Source organism: Solea senegalensis, linkage group LG7, assembly GCF_019176455.1.
Source record: "Solea senegalensis isolate Sse05_10M linkage group LG7, IFAPA_SoseM_1, whole genome shotgun sequence".
Classification (NCBI taxonomy): domain Eukaryota; kingdom Metazoa; phylum Chordata; class Actinopteri; order Pleuronectiformes; family Soleidae; genus Solea; species Solea senegalensis.
In genome coordinates, this window is record NC_058027.1 from 10,887,345 (window position 1) to 10,900,718 (window position 13,374).

At 37.4% G+C, this 13,374-nt stretch overlaps 1 protein-coding gene across 1 annotated transcript; it reads left to right on the plus strand.

Annotated features, from left to right (window-relative positions):
• The first annotated feature begins 6 nt into the window (after window positions 1-6).
• On the plus strand, window positions 7-12,958 carry LOC122772497. The gene is made up of 15 exons (XM_044030619.1): window positions 7-238; window positions 2,486-2,642; window positions 3,923-4,110; window positions 5,026-5,130; window positions 5,962-6,100; window positions 7,824-7,974; window positions 8,132-8,264; window positions 8,544-8,696; window positions 9,685-9,722; window positions 9,855-9,884; window positions 9,971-10,137; window positions 10,913-11,373; window positions 11,543-11,642; window positions 12,030-12,300; window positions 12,487-12,958. Exons 2-15 carry the CDS (start codon window positions 2,511-2,513, stop codon window positions 12,567-12,569), a joined length of 2,151 nt encoding a protein of 716 aa, XP_043886554.1. The 5' UTR covers window positions 7-238; window positions 2,486-2,510; the 3' UTR covers window positions 12,570-12,958.
• The last annotated feature ends 416 nt before the right edge of the window (window positions 12,959-13,374 follow it).

Below are 13,374 nucleotides of genomic sequence, written 5' to 3' on the forward strand. Positions count from 1 at the left end.
AAAGCATTTGGGGTGAACTATAGTTATTTTTGTAACATCATTCTCTTTGCGTGCAACTTGGTCATGCCTCTTGAAAACAGTTCCTGGTCAAACCAGTCCAACCTCATTCTCCCTCTGCACCAAATTAACTTTAACCCCTGCTTAACTTTCAAAATCCCACACTGGGTGAATTTACTGAGAACTCTGAATGCATGACAAGAACAGGACGTAAAAAACTTTTTGTGGCGCCTAGGTCAAGGTAATGGCGTTTCTGTTCTACTAATCATTGATTTCGCCTGCATGTGTGCTGTCTGAGTCATCTAGAGTATGATATTCAGGTCTCTTAAATCACATAATTAAATTCATGACAAAATAATAATTAAATCTAATTGCATGTTACTTACAGTATAAACACTGTTTTTCGATAAGTTGTTCAGGGCAACAAATGTTAAGGGCTGTCTGCTCAGGTTTGTAGCAAAAATAGTCAAAATTCTCACAACATATCGGGACTATTTACCCATTCTGTTCACATTTATTTAATTTAGGTATTCCTACATAATGTTATGACAAGTATAAAGTCAAATTTCAATTGGTTTTAAAAACTTATTTCCAAATCTTTTGATGACAGATATGACACTCAAGTTTTTATTACACAAGCTCAAGGTGTTTTTAACCTGCTAATGGGTCCTTGCTGCCTCACCGTCAGCCTTATGAGATGTAAACAGTAGATCCTCTTGTGTAAAAAACTTGTATTGTGGTCATATGAAAGATGGGTGGGTTGTTTCTACCTCTCGAGTTTGACATTCGTTTTTATTTTATATTCATATTTTAAGTAAAATGACAGAATGGAATGTTTAAATTAAGCTCCCTGGACATTGTACACGTGAACATTCTATAAATGAACTTGTATCCCTCAAACAATAGCACTAAAGTATTTTTTTAAATTAGTTGTTTACATTAATGCTTCTCTGTACTATGCCCTTTTGGCTTTCTGTACAATAAACTTAAATAAATCTCTGGAATCATATTTGCTCTCCTATCTCAAGACGAACTAGTAAACTGTATGGAAGTGACGTGCTTTGAACATTATCATTGAATTGACAAATCATGGGCTTGTGTTGTCAAAATAACCACCATAATTATTGAATTAAGCATTATTTTAAATGTTGATCCACATAATTACACACATTAGGATAAATATGGAAGTGTCAGTGAGCAATATACTACAAAGTCCTGTTATTTAATGTGACTTTATCAGTGAAGGATTCCTGTTGATTTTTAAATATTTTATTTCATATAATCAATGTGTCATTTCCATGTTAATTCATCATCAATCACAACTACAAGGACTTTTTAAAAAATTATCATTTTAATATTCTCATCAATCTTCTACTTACTTAAGACCATGTAAAAACCAGTCAACGTATTCATGTCAAACCATGTGTCTGTAATATCTTGGACTCGATAGAAAAAGCAGCACAACCTGGACAGATTATCACAGGGCTGATGTATAGCAAACATTCAGTCACCAGTGAATGAATTAAACAATAAAACCTAATCATCATTAGACAGTTGGAAGATGCTGAACTACCTAGAGAGGGAAAACAATTCCAAATCTTCTTAATGTGAGGGGAATAAAAGTAATATTTCATATTTGCAATCTATAATAGAAAACAAAATAGCATAAAGAAATAATATTTCATCCAATGTCAAAAAAAGGTTTACTTCTTGAGTCACACATACACCTTGAATTTCACAGTAGTTTTATGAGGGATATTTAGACACGAAAGTGCATTTAACATTTAACACTAACACATTTAGAACTGTTCCTGTGGTCCTCAAAAAGAATAATGTATGATTTTACTAACTTAAAACTGCTTCATGGTCTTTGGAACTGAAAGCAACATGACCACAAAACCTTTTCATAATGGAGGCTTTGGGCGTGATTCATAAACCCTAACTATGTGCATGTAGTAGTTGTATCCATCATTATGTTCTATTGTTTCTTTTTTGCCTCACATTTACCTCAGGTTAATACTCAGTTTCGTATTCTGTGAATCAGCGTCTGCTATCATGTTGATATGACTGGTTTATTATTAAATCCTAATGTAACTGCCCTGAATTGTCATATACCTTCAATTTGTAATCAACATTTTTGACAAAATCTTATATTATATAACGTTATATTATATTTTTATGCAATCTGCTATTATGGTAAGTGCCATTTTTCTTTTGAATCTTTTGTATACCACAGGCATCTCAGATTATATATAGACTGTACCATGTCATTGATGTCAGGTATTCTGGCTCTGTCAACACATGCATTTTTGCTAAACAATGACAAAACATTTTGACCACAGGCTCTTTCACTGACGTCAAACATGTCACTCCTCATTGTACTTGTGAAACAGGAGCTACACAGTAACCAATTATATACAATATGGCTGCTTATTGTCGCTCAACCTGCGCTCACTGATTTAATCTTATGCCTTTGTATTTCCGAAAGGTTCTGACACCCATGAGGAACTGAGATGCTTCACAGATTAAAACTGCACATCCTTGTGCAGGGTCTGACTCTCTTCCTGGTGGGTCCTGCTTGTGACGCCTCTTCTCTGGGGCTGACAGTCCACGTTGTGCCCCTGGACAGTGATGGAGGGAAAACGGTGGGGAATTCTTCTCTTCCAGATATGTTTGTCAAGGTTTATTCAAATCCAAATGCTTTAGCACGAGTAGATAGTAAAGTATTACTTATACTTTTTTACATTTCTGTCAGCCATTTGTGTTAGTTTGTTCCATCTATGGTAAAGCTGAAAAGTTTCAAAGTAATTAGTCAAAGCCTCCTAATTTCTCAACATACAAACCAAATGTTCCTTAAAATAACCGTCCACTTATCATCTATACTGGTTCTACTTTGATGGTTGTGGAGCAGCACTTTATTTAGTACTAATTTTTCCTTAAAAGGTCTGATTTATTCATGAAAAAAGGAAGTTTTTATTTCACACTCTTGTCACTTTGCTTTGCGTATCCTTTCTCTCTTGGCACAGCTGTCTTTAAGCATGAGGAAGCCGCTCCTTTAATGATGTATTTGTCCCTGTCAGTTTGAAGCTTATTCTAAAACTATTAAAGGAAACTATTTCTGTTTTAAAGTGTTTATCCTTATGAGTAGTGTATTCAATTTCTGCCAGTAAACCCTCCCTAAATGTTACATACTCAACCTGTAACAGACAAGAATATACAATTTGTGCCTCTAGCAGGTCATTGCACGAGACACATTTTCTATTTTCATCTGTTTTGTACGATGCGGTTGCAGGCAAAGTGAAATGTTGACATGGCTGAGTGAAAAATAATATTACACAGTATCCACTTTTTGTCTTGTGACTACATTTGACATAGTCAACAGCTACTGAAGTAACCAAATGAAGTTTGGAGTCATTACTGCACCTTGTGCCCTTGCAAAGCCACCTGCTAAGTTTGAAGCCTGTCAAGCAACCCGTCTGACAGATATGCGATAAACAGACAAACATCTTTTGCATTTCTTATCCAAACCAAGTTAAAGGCTGACAGTGTGTCCTTTAAACAAAGAGCATTCAAGTGTGTAAATAACTCTCTGGTTGCTGCAGTGATCAAAGGAATGTTAGGGCACGGCCTGTCTGCATGAATGTCTCCACATGAGACGGTTGAAAATGGCTCGTTTAGCGGGAATATCTGTCACCTTTCTGCTGACACCACCGATTCATTATTTTGTGACTTTATTGATTATTATGAATCATAGTAAATTGATTAACAGATGAGAGTGGCACAGCACCCCTCGCGACCCTCCTGTGTTTTTCTCACATTGTTAGGTTTTCACTTTGCCGTTCACTCTCACAGATGCTCCCACATAAATAATTCTTCAACATTTTTGCACATTAATCAGTCGTTGTCCTTTTATTGCTTCTTGCAGGTGCGGGCTCATTTCACTGCCATTGCTTCTACTCCTTGTCCGGATCTGTCTCACGTGTGTGCTGAAGGAGAGGACTGTCTGGTCTACAAAACCCCCTTACCTTTCATCGGCACCAAACCATCTGACTGGTGTGTCCGTCAGTGGCAGAAAACTCTCCCCAGTATCTACAGTGGCTCCATCAGTTTGGGGTATGACATTTACATTTTTTGGAACATTTGAAGTTGAAGAGTTGAAAGTAAATATTGAATGTGTACAAGGAGTGTGTTTGTTCTCTCACCTTTTGTGCATCACAATTAAATGACTAAATATCACTGCATGCATTATTTTTATAAATATGACAATAAGTTGTGAAAATTGCACAACCGATATTGCATCTATTTATGGTTTTGACATTAAAATGTAAGATTACTTGAAAATAAGAACATTGCACTACTTTTATAGATTATATTCATGTTATACAGGAGATGTTTTTAAGCAACACTTTTTTCGTGTTTGATGAAAAGAAGTTCATGTTAATCAGTTCCTGATGACGATTAGTACTTTTTTTTAGTTTATTTAACAGTCATGTTACGATCCTCATTTTGAAGCTATCCTACATACATTTTACTTACTGTATAAACTAATACCCATTACATTCAAACATTGTCTAATAGTTCACACAATGCTGTTTAGTTAAACTAGTAGTGTTTTGGTGACAGACACTGTACACTTGAACTTTAAAGGTTGAGTCCATAATTTGTTTCTGAAAGGCCTTTTTATGTCATTGGCTGTAATCCTCTTCATATATAGCAATCAATAAGTTAAAAGGTAGAACTCTAATGTGTAAAAGGTTGCAACCAACACAGCCCCTCCTCCTGTCTGCTCTGTCATCAAAGCTCCGTCCTCAAATCACAAAACTCACACTTCTTGAAACCAAGTTGAAGCAAGAGAGCATTGTGAGCATAGCTTTGTTGATACTCACTACATCACCAAAGGAAAACACGAAACATCATAATTAACAGCACAGGTAGACAAGTCCATGTGTAACAGGTTAGCCAGCAAATCATTACACTCAGTCTGAACAAAATAACCATTCACTCTCATGTTTTTTCCTAAATGTGTAGGGAGGACACAGAGTTTTACGTGGCAATGAAAGCAGGACCAGAGGTTCGGAAAAACAGTGGCAGACTCAATCAGCCTGCATTTGTTGGCCTTCCTCCTCCACTAAGGTAATACACACTAACATACAGATACACGGGCCTGTTAGAAAAGAGTGTCACAAAGACTTAATTGAATGTTTTACGGAAGCTTGTGTACAAATATCTCAAAGGATTGAGAGACTAAGACAATGGAAATTGTGAGCCTAGCTTGGTCCAAAGTAGACATAATCTGTCTCTGTGCTGCTCAAGGTCACTTATTATCTTTTTGTTTAATCAGTCAGTCATCTACCTCTTTATCCTCCACCAGAGGGTTGCGTGGGGTGCTGTGCCAATCTCAGCTACATCAGGCGATAGGCGGGGTACACCCTGGACAGTTCGCCAGTCCATCGCAGGGCCACACACAGACAGAGACAAACAACCATTTACTCTCACACTCACTCCTATGGTCAATTTAGAGTGTTCAATTTACCTAATCCCCACATTGCATGTTTTTGGACTGTGGGAGGAAGCCGGAGAACCCGGAGAGAACCCACGGGGAGAACATGCAAGAACATGCAAAGGCCCTTGTTCCAACCGGGGCTCAAACCCGGGTCTTTTTGCTGCAAGGCGAGAGTGCTAACCACTACGTCACCGTGTGGCCCTCTTTTTGTTTAATCCATATTTTAAATGTATACATTTTGGGGTTTATGTGTTGGATTATTTCTCAACATTCACCAATCGCCAGGAAACATAAAGAGACTCTGGGAAGTTAACAATTACTGTCATGTACAACACTTGTTTTCACACAAATTGACCATATCTACTTTTGATTTTACCCATGGTGCTTTGGTGTATTTGTGATCAGAGAAAAGACATTATCTCTGTTGCTGATATTGTCCTATTATTGTGTTTTGGGATCAGGGCTCGCGTGAACTGCCCTCACCACTTCAGTTTGTCAGTGAAAGACCTGGATGGGGACAGGGTGCGATGCCGCTTTGCCCGGCCTGACCAGGGAGAGTGTGTCGGCTGCACTCGGCACTCCTTCATAGAGCTGGATGAGGTTAGTCTTTTTCTAAGCAGAGCACATACTAATACAACACTGTTACCTTTTCTATAGAAATGGATTTTTCTGGGCAGAAAATGTGATTGATAATGTTAATTTATGGACATTTTATATTAATATAATTATATTTTATAATTAAATTATAATTAATACATTTTTTATCAGGGATTTTTTGGTGGAATACATACAGTACTTGTGTATTTCTGCAATGTGTAAGTATATACAGTAAATATGTACATACATTTTAGAATAATCAACAAAATATACAATTCACTATTATAATTGGTCTATTTTGTGTATCCTTCCTCTCTTGGCACAGCTGTCTTTAAGCATGTGGAAGCCGCTCCTTTAATGATATATTTGTCCCTGTCAGTTTGAAGCTTATTCTAAAACAATGAAAGGAAACAAGTTCTGTTTTAAAGTGTTTATCCACCCCTTATGAGTAGTGTATTCAATTTCTGCCAATTTCTGCCAATTTTTTTCTGGAAAAACAAAATCTAAAGACTTTAAAAATAAAAATGAAGAGGTCAAGGGCTGGGGTATCTCTGAGCAAAGTACCCAATCCCCATTGGTCGCTTTCAGTTTAACGTCTGTGCTGGTCCAAAGCCCAGATTAATGGGAGGGTTGTGCCAGGAAGGACATCCGGCATAAAAATCTCTGCTAAATCACATAACAAGGCTGATTTGCTGCGGCGACCCCTAGAGAGGGAGCAGCCAAAAGACAACAAAACATGTAGCAGCAAGGAGGCTGTGGCACTTAATTGATGATTAATTCATATGATTGATGATGATTGTTTTGTTGTTCAAAGAAAATTTCAAACCATTACTGTGTGGATTTTGGACAAGATGCAGGTTGGCTCCATTGATTCATGTTGGTGACGCCAGATCCTGACTGTAGCAGCTGAAATTCACACTTTTCTTCCAGCCCTCCAGTCTCCTCGCTTTTGTTCTCAGCTGTTGAAGACTGAAACTATTATTTGTCCTGCTGTTTTCACTCGACCATCTCAAAGTATTGTCATGTCTGAAATACTTATCATGGCATTCTGAATGACTATAGCCTTTCTGCGAGCTGAAACCAACCATTATCTTTGACTTCACGTCACACAAATGTGGCCGTGCTTAACTGTGAGTAGGTTATGCATGGGAATCTCATATTTGAACACGCAATGGTCACAATTGACTTAAGCATCTGACCTGTGTGTGTATCTAATTTAAACCTAACTGCTTGAGGGATCCAGTATGTGGACTAAATGTATTTTAAGCTAAAATAATAAATAATCAGGTCAGTGTAATTGTTTGAAAAAAATGGAATCATTAAAAATACAGCTGCATGGCTCACAAGACTATGTCTTTTATGTAGTCGACTATATTTAGTTAGTTTCTGTTGATAGAGTCTGTAAAGTAGTTGAAATGAAATAGCAAAGTAAGCATAAATGCCACAAATTGTATGAGTATAATATGCACCTTGTTATTTTCCACCACTGGATATAAATCCATGTACTGTATAATGCAGCAGTGAATCTTACTTTGGCTCGATGATTGTTTAGTCTGGGTTTCAGGAAAGAACTGAAATTGCCTTTACCTCAAGAGAACGAAATGTGCTCTCTTGTTTCAGTGATGAAGGGGGACAAGATTAACCTGAAACAAAAACCAAGATTTTTGAATATACACAGACCCCTGCTCAGTGAATACCACACATAACAAGTTCTCTCGTTTGACAGGATACATGTATGCTGACATTCACTGGAAAAGCATCAGTGGGACAGTATTTCATCTACCTGATGGCAGAGGACCTGATTCCTGGGCCCAAAGGAAGCCGTGTCTTTGACAACACGCCCCTCAGCTCAATCCCAGTACACCTCTCTCTTACTGGTGAATCTTTCATTCAGATAATAGGCTCTGTCGGTCTCTTCAATCTAAAACAGAAAACAGCATGTTTATTTAGAATCTTAAATTATGTCCCATTTTAGACGTTTCTCCTCTGCTATAATTTGAAGTTTTTGAAAAGTCTTATTTTCCTCACATCCAGTGGAGGAGTCAGTTTCCAGCTGCACTGATGAACCTGTGGCATACAGTGAGACGCCTGATGAGGACACCACACTGTTTGTTTTGCCATACCATGAGATTCCAGTCAATGTCAGCTTTTATTCTGCACTGGAGAGGTGTGTGTCCTATAATCTGAAATAACGTTATGTACAGTATAATAAATACAGAATACAGTATTCTCTATCAGATGAGAACACACATGGAAGCATGGTGAACCAATTCAGTATTGTTGTTGAACTCTAAAATGGAGTAAAAGGAGTAGGTTGCAACTAAAAATATTATTAATTCATTAATGAATTAATCTGTACATTATTTTCTTCTTCTTTTGAACAAGCTTTTATAAATACAGTTAGGAAAGTTGAAAAGTAAAGGTTTCTCATTTTCATTTTCTACAGCGTTTTAGAGATTGCAGTGGTTGGTCCACCTGAACTCAAGAGAAAGAACTTCAAATCAATTGGCCCCTTGTCAGCATTAAACATGGCCTGGGTCCGGTCTGAAAATGAACTGCCCCGTCTTCTACCCATCTGCTTTGCTGCAAATACCAAGAGGTAATTCATTGCCACACTGTCGTCTCATAACGGGGAAAGTCGGAAGGCAATAGTTGAAAAAGGTTATTGTATGATTGTAGCAAGTTGCCTCTAACAAACTAATCTGATGATTAACTTTAACCCAATTGGCTCATGTATATTGTTACCTTTAGTTTTAGTAGCGTGTCTGAGGTAATAAAACAAAATAGAAAAATGGATTTTTATAAATGAAATTGAATTGAATTTCTCAAATGTGATCAGAATCCCTATTTTACTTAACATATTTTCCTTTCTTTATTTTATGATGCAGTTTCTTCAGAAAGTATTCAGACCCTGACAGATTTCTTCAACCAAAAATATCTGTTTATACTGTATATGGCACATATGAATGTATGGCAAATATGGCAACTCCATCCCTCCATCCATCCATCTATCCATCCATCCATCCATCCAGCCCACCAGCCAGCTATACTATATTTATATACCACTTAGCGGGAGCCATTTGCAGCTGACACTGGGTGAGAGGCAAACAAGCATACACACACACATATGCACACATTGGATCCACTTGCATTTGGATTTGGGTAAAAAACATAAAAAAGGGTGTGAATACTTTCTGAAACCACTCTATATACTGCAACCAATTATATAATCACACTGAGCTACCCATGTAAATAATTTACTTGTGAGTGTATGGAATAAAAAAAAACAGTATCACTAGAACTGTGCCTTATTTATCAGCTGTTATTAAAATAAGGCACACGTCACCACCTAACATCAGGTGACAGTTCTGAGGAAGGCGGAAGATACACGCCGAAACTGGTTAATAAGGTAAAGGAAAACTTACTGTTGTCTTAAAAAAACGAACCAAAAACCTCAGTTCAATCAGTAGACATAATGAACTTTCACAACATAGTTTAGAAAGTGACTGCAGAGATCAAACACAGAGGCATTTATGCTCGCAGTATTTCAAAAAGCTACAACAATTTGTGCTTCTTTTTTTATACAGTTTGCAATCAGAGCCCAGATGTGTGTGGCTGTACCAAAGTAAGACAAAAAATCACCAGAATGCAGTTCTAATTTACTGTATTGTATTACAATGCACCACTTCTACACTCACAGCACTATTATTTAGAAATCAATGACTATAAAAATATGCCCATCTTGTTTTTGTTTCAGGGCAAATGAGGGAACTACCTGCAGGAACAGGTTCATTATTAAATATTTTCATAAATAAGCGACACATGACTGTGTGTAGCATATTAGTCATCTAAGAACGTGCTGTTTGCTTGCAGAGCTTACATGTGAGAAGACAGAGATGATTCTGGTGCTTCCTGTGGCCCCGCTGAGCAACATTGACCTGGATGAATTGCAGCTCAACAGCCCCATCTGTCCCATCACCTACAACAGCACATACCTGACTGCACACATCCCCCTGGATGGCTGTGGCACAAAGACTGTGGTAAAATGCTCTACCTTTGTTTCTCTCTGCATTATACTTCCTTTGTTATTCTGAAAATATGGCTATCCATCCTGATATGTGCCAAATAATTTTAAAACCTTAAACTGATTGTATTGCACTGCAATACTATAAGGAGATCAGTCATTTCCATTACTTTGTCACTGTATTCCAGATTTAGATCAGATACAGGGCTGCACCATTATAGCAATTATTTTCATGACTGATTAATCTGCAGGATATCTCCTTGATTAATTGATAAATTGTTGAAGCAGAGAAGTCATGGCACATTTTACCGCAAGTTCACTAGTGTTACTAGTGTCAATCAATATATTTAAAACAATACAGAAATTTGTCAACTTCAGAAGCTGGTAACAGAGGGTATAACTATTTTGCAATTTTCCTTAACAATAAGGTTTTTTTTTTTTAATAGCATAAATCAATTTTACACTTTACTTCACTATCACAATTAAAAAAGTCACAGCAATACACAAGGAGTAACTTCTTGTCTTAACTCTCATCTTTGCTGACCCCAAGTGGTTGAACATTGTTTTGTGTAGGTGCATCAGAATTCATTTTTGACCACAACACATGAAACAGCGATAAGATAAGACTGTAGTTATACAATGGAACAGTTTGATAGCTCACTGACAGGCTAGCAGCAATAAACATCATCATAAGTATCATAAAAACAATATGTGTCAACAATAACTGTCTGGTGTGGAGTTGGCAATGAGATCATTCTTTCACTTACTCATCATCCTCTTTTGTTTAACAGCATGCTGATTCAGAGCTAATTTACACCAACACCTTGCAAAGTGTGCGTCCCTTCACGATGGTGAGCCGCCAGCCGTCCCTTGTCCTCCCTCTGGCCTGCCGGATTCCCAGCGGCCAGGTAAAGGGACCACAATACGAGATCAAAATGCCCACAGAGAAGGAAATCTTTGGTGAGTTTAGCTTCGAGATGGAGTTTCACTTTCCTGGAGAGGGACCCTTCGCAAATTTCACAAGGACTGCCAGGTTACGTTCCCTCGACAGAGCAAGACGATTTAGACGAGAAGTGGAATCATCAAGCAACAGCACCACCAACTCCACCGACCACAATGGGTCCAAGATCAGCCTTTTGGACCTCGTTGTGTCAGCCAACTGCTCTATCAGTGGAGCAGAGCTGGTAGTGAGCCAGTGTGTTCAGTCTGAGACAGACGACTTTGCAGAGCAAACACCTATTTTGCACCATGGGTCAGTATCAATCATGTTTTTAAAAAGTAGTTTGATTTAGAAAAGAACAAATATTAGAATCTTATTGTTTGCCAAATGCTGCTACAGAGGGAGTTGTATGGAGTTGATGGGCTTTATATGTAATTGTATTGAGTTCCCATTTAAATAATTCTCACTCTTCCTCTTTAAGGTGTTTGTCTTCCAACAACTCAGCTGAAGTTATTACAACAAATCCCAATGTGAGGATTTACCGCCTTGATTTGAGCACTGTGCACAACACAAATTCAATGGTTTGTATTTTTTTTATGTCCTAACTAAGACAAGCTTAGACAGAACATATATATATATACACAGTATGTGTATTTACATTATATATATATCAGCTATATACTGTAGCTATGATATCTGATTATTAAATGTTGTGCTTATTTTAAAATGAAGTCTTCAATTACACATTGGAAAAAAAAAAGTGCTCATGTCATTACATTGGTTTAACACTGCGCTAGGTGAATCATCAGTGTAATGTGTCAACTAAAGTGGAATAACAGAAATGTGCATTCACAAATGAATACGTTTGAGACTGCATTTGACTTCATTTGACATCTTTCTCAAACGTATAGGTTTCCTATTTCATCAACCAGTGATCTAATTGCATCTAATTGTTTTGTGTTTTGCAGATGTATGTCCAGTGCACAGTTAATCTGTGCATCACCACTTTATCTTCCCATACGTGTCCTGAATTGTGTGGTGCATCCCGTGAGAGCGGACAAAGTATAGTTGAAAGTGTGTTCACTAAATCCTACATTATCACATCACCACCTGTTAGCCTTGTGTACACCACACCGGTACCACTTGTTGGCCAAAGTACTGTAGTGGCAACATCCACGATGACAACAGCATCTTCTAGTACAAATACCTCGGCCTCTGAGAACAGCTCTTCTTCACATGGTATGTTTCTTCTAAACGTTTTGGGCCCCACCGTGACCAACAAGCTTTTAAGAAGAAGAAATTACAAAATGTAGTTTCAGTATTTAGTTGTAACCCATACCATTCTTTTTATTACTCATAAATTGTTGTTTAAGCCGGTCACTTTTTTGAAATTTCTAATGTTTTTGTTTTTATGTCTTCCTGCAGCTCCAGAACACACCTCATCCATGGCAGCAGGGGTGATTCTGACAACTCTCAGCATTTTTCTTCACAACATCTTTCTACACTGAAGATGCTGCTGTGAAATGATCGGTCTCAATATGAAACACTGTGCTTGAAAATATAATCCCACACATGAATTGCCATGTTTCTACTGAACCGATTATTATAAGTTGTTTTCAAGGAATCAAATAAAAGCCCACACTGCATAACTACTGCTTTATAAAGTGACACATTTGTTTGTTTGATTGTATGCAGGACTATGTGAAAAATAAATAAATACATAATGAACTGATTTGTACCAAACTTGGTGGAAATAAGAATCTATTTATTTAGGAGTGGGTCCCTCACTTTCTGACAGCTCTCTACTGAATGTAGCACATATAGTGCATGCAAGAGTTGTAACAAAAATACTTGCACAGGAAAAATCTTTTCATCAAAATAAATTGATAAGACGTCATTATCCTGTTGTTTTTATTTTTGTTTTACTATTGATTTATGAGCAGTCATTTGTATCTTAAAGATGGGAAAAGTACAAAATTACTTAACTATTTTAATAAACACAATATTTTTACATTAACAGCTTTAGACATGGGTTGATTTAAAACGATGGTATTTGTGGAGGCTGTGAATTGTTATACTGCGAAATTTCATTGCAATGTAACAGCTTGTCCCATTTATATCAATGGGATAGAACAACAGTAACACCACTGCATGATGAATTGTATCAACAGCACCTCTGTTCACTTCCATCATAGAGAAAAGCTTGACATCAGAGCACACGGGAGTTGTTTATCCACTTTACTGTTGCATTTACAAACTTCTGTCCCCAGCAGGAAAAGGGCTGTCCGTTGGGATAGAGCTGCAAACATATTT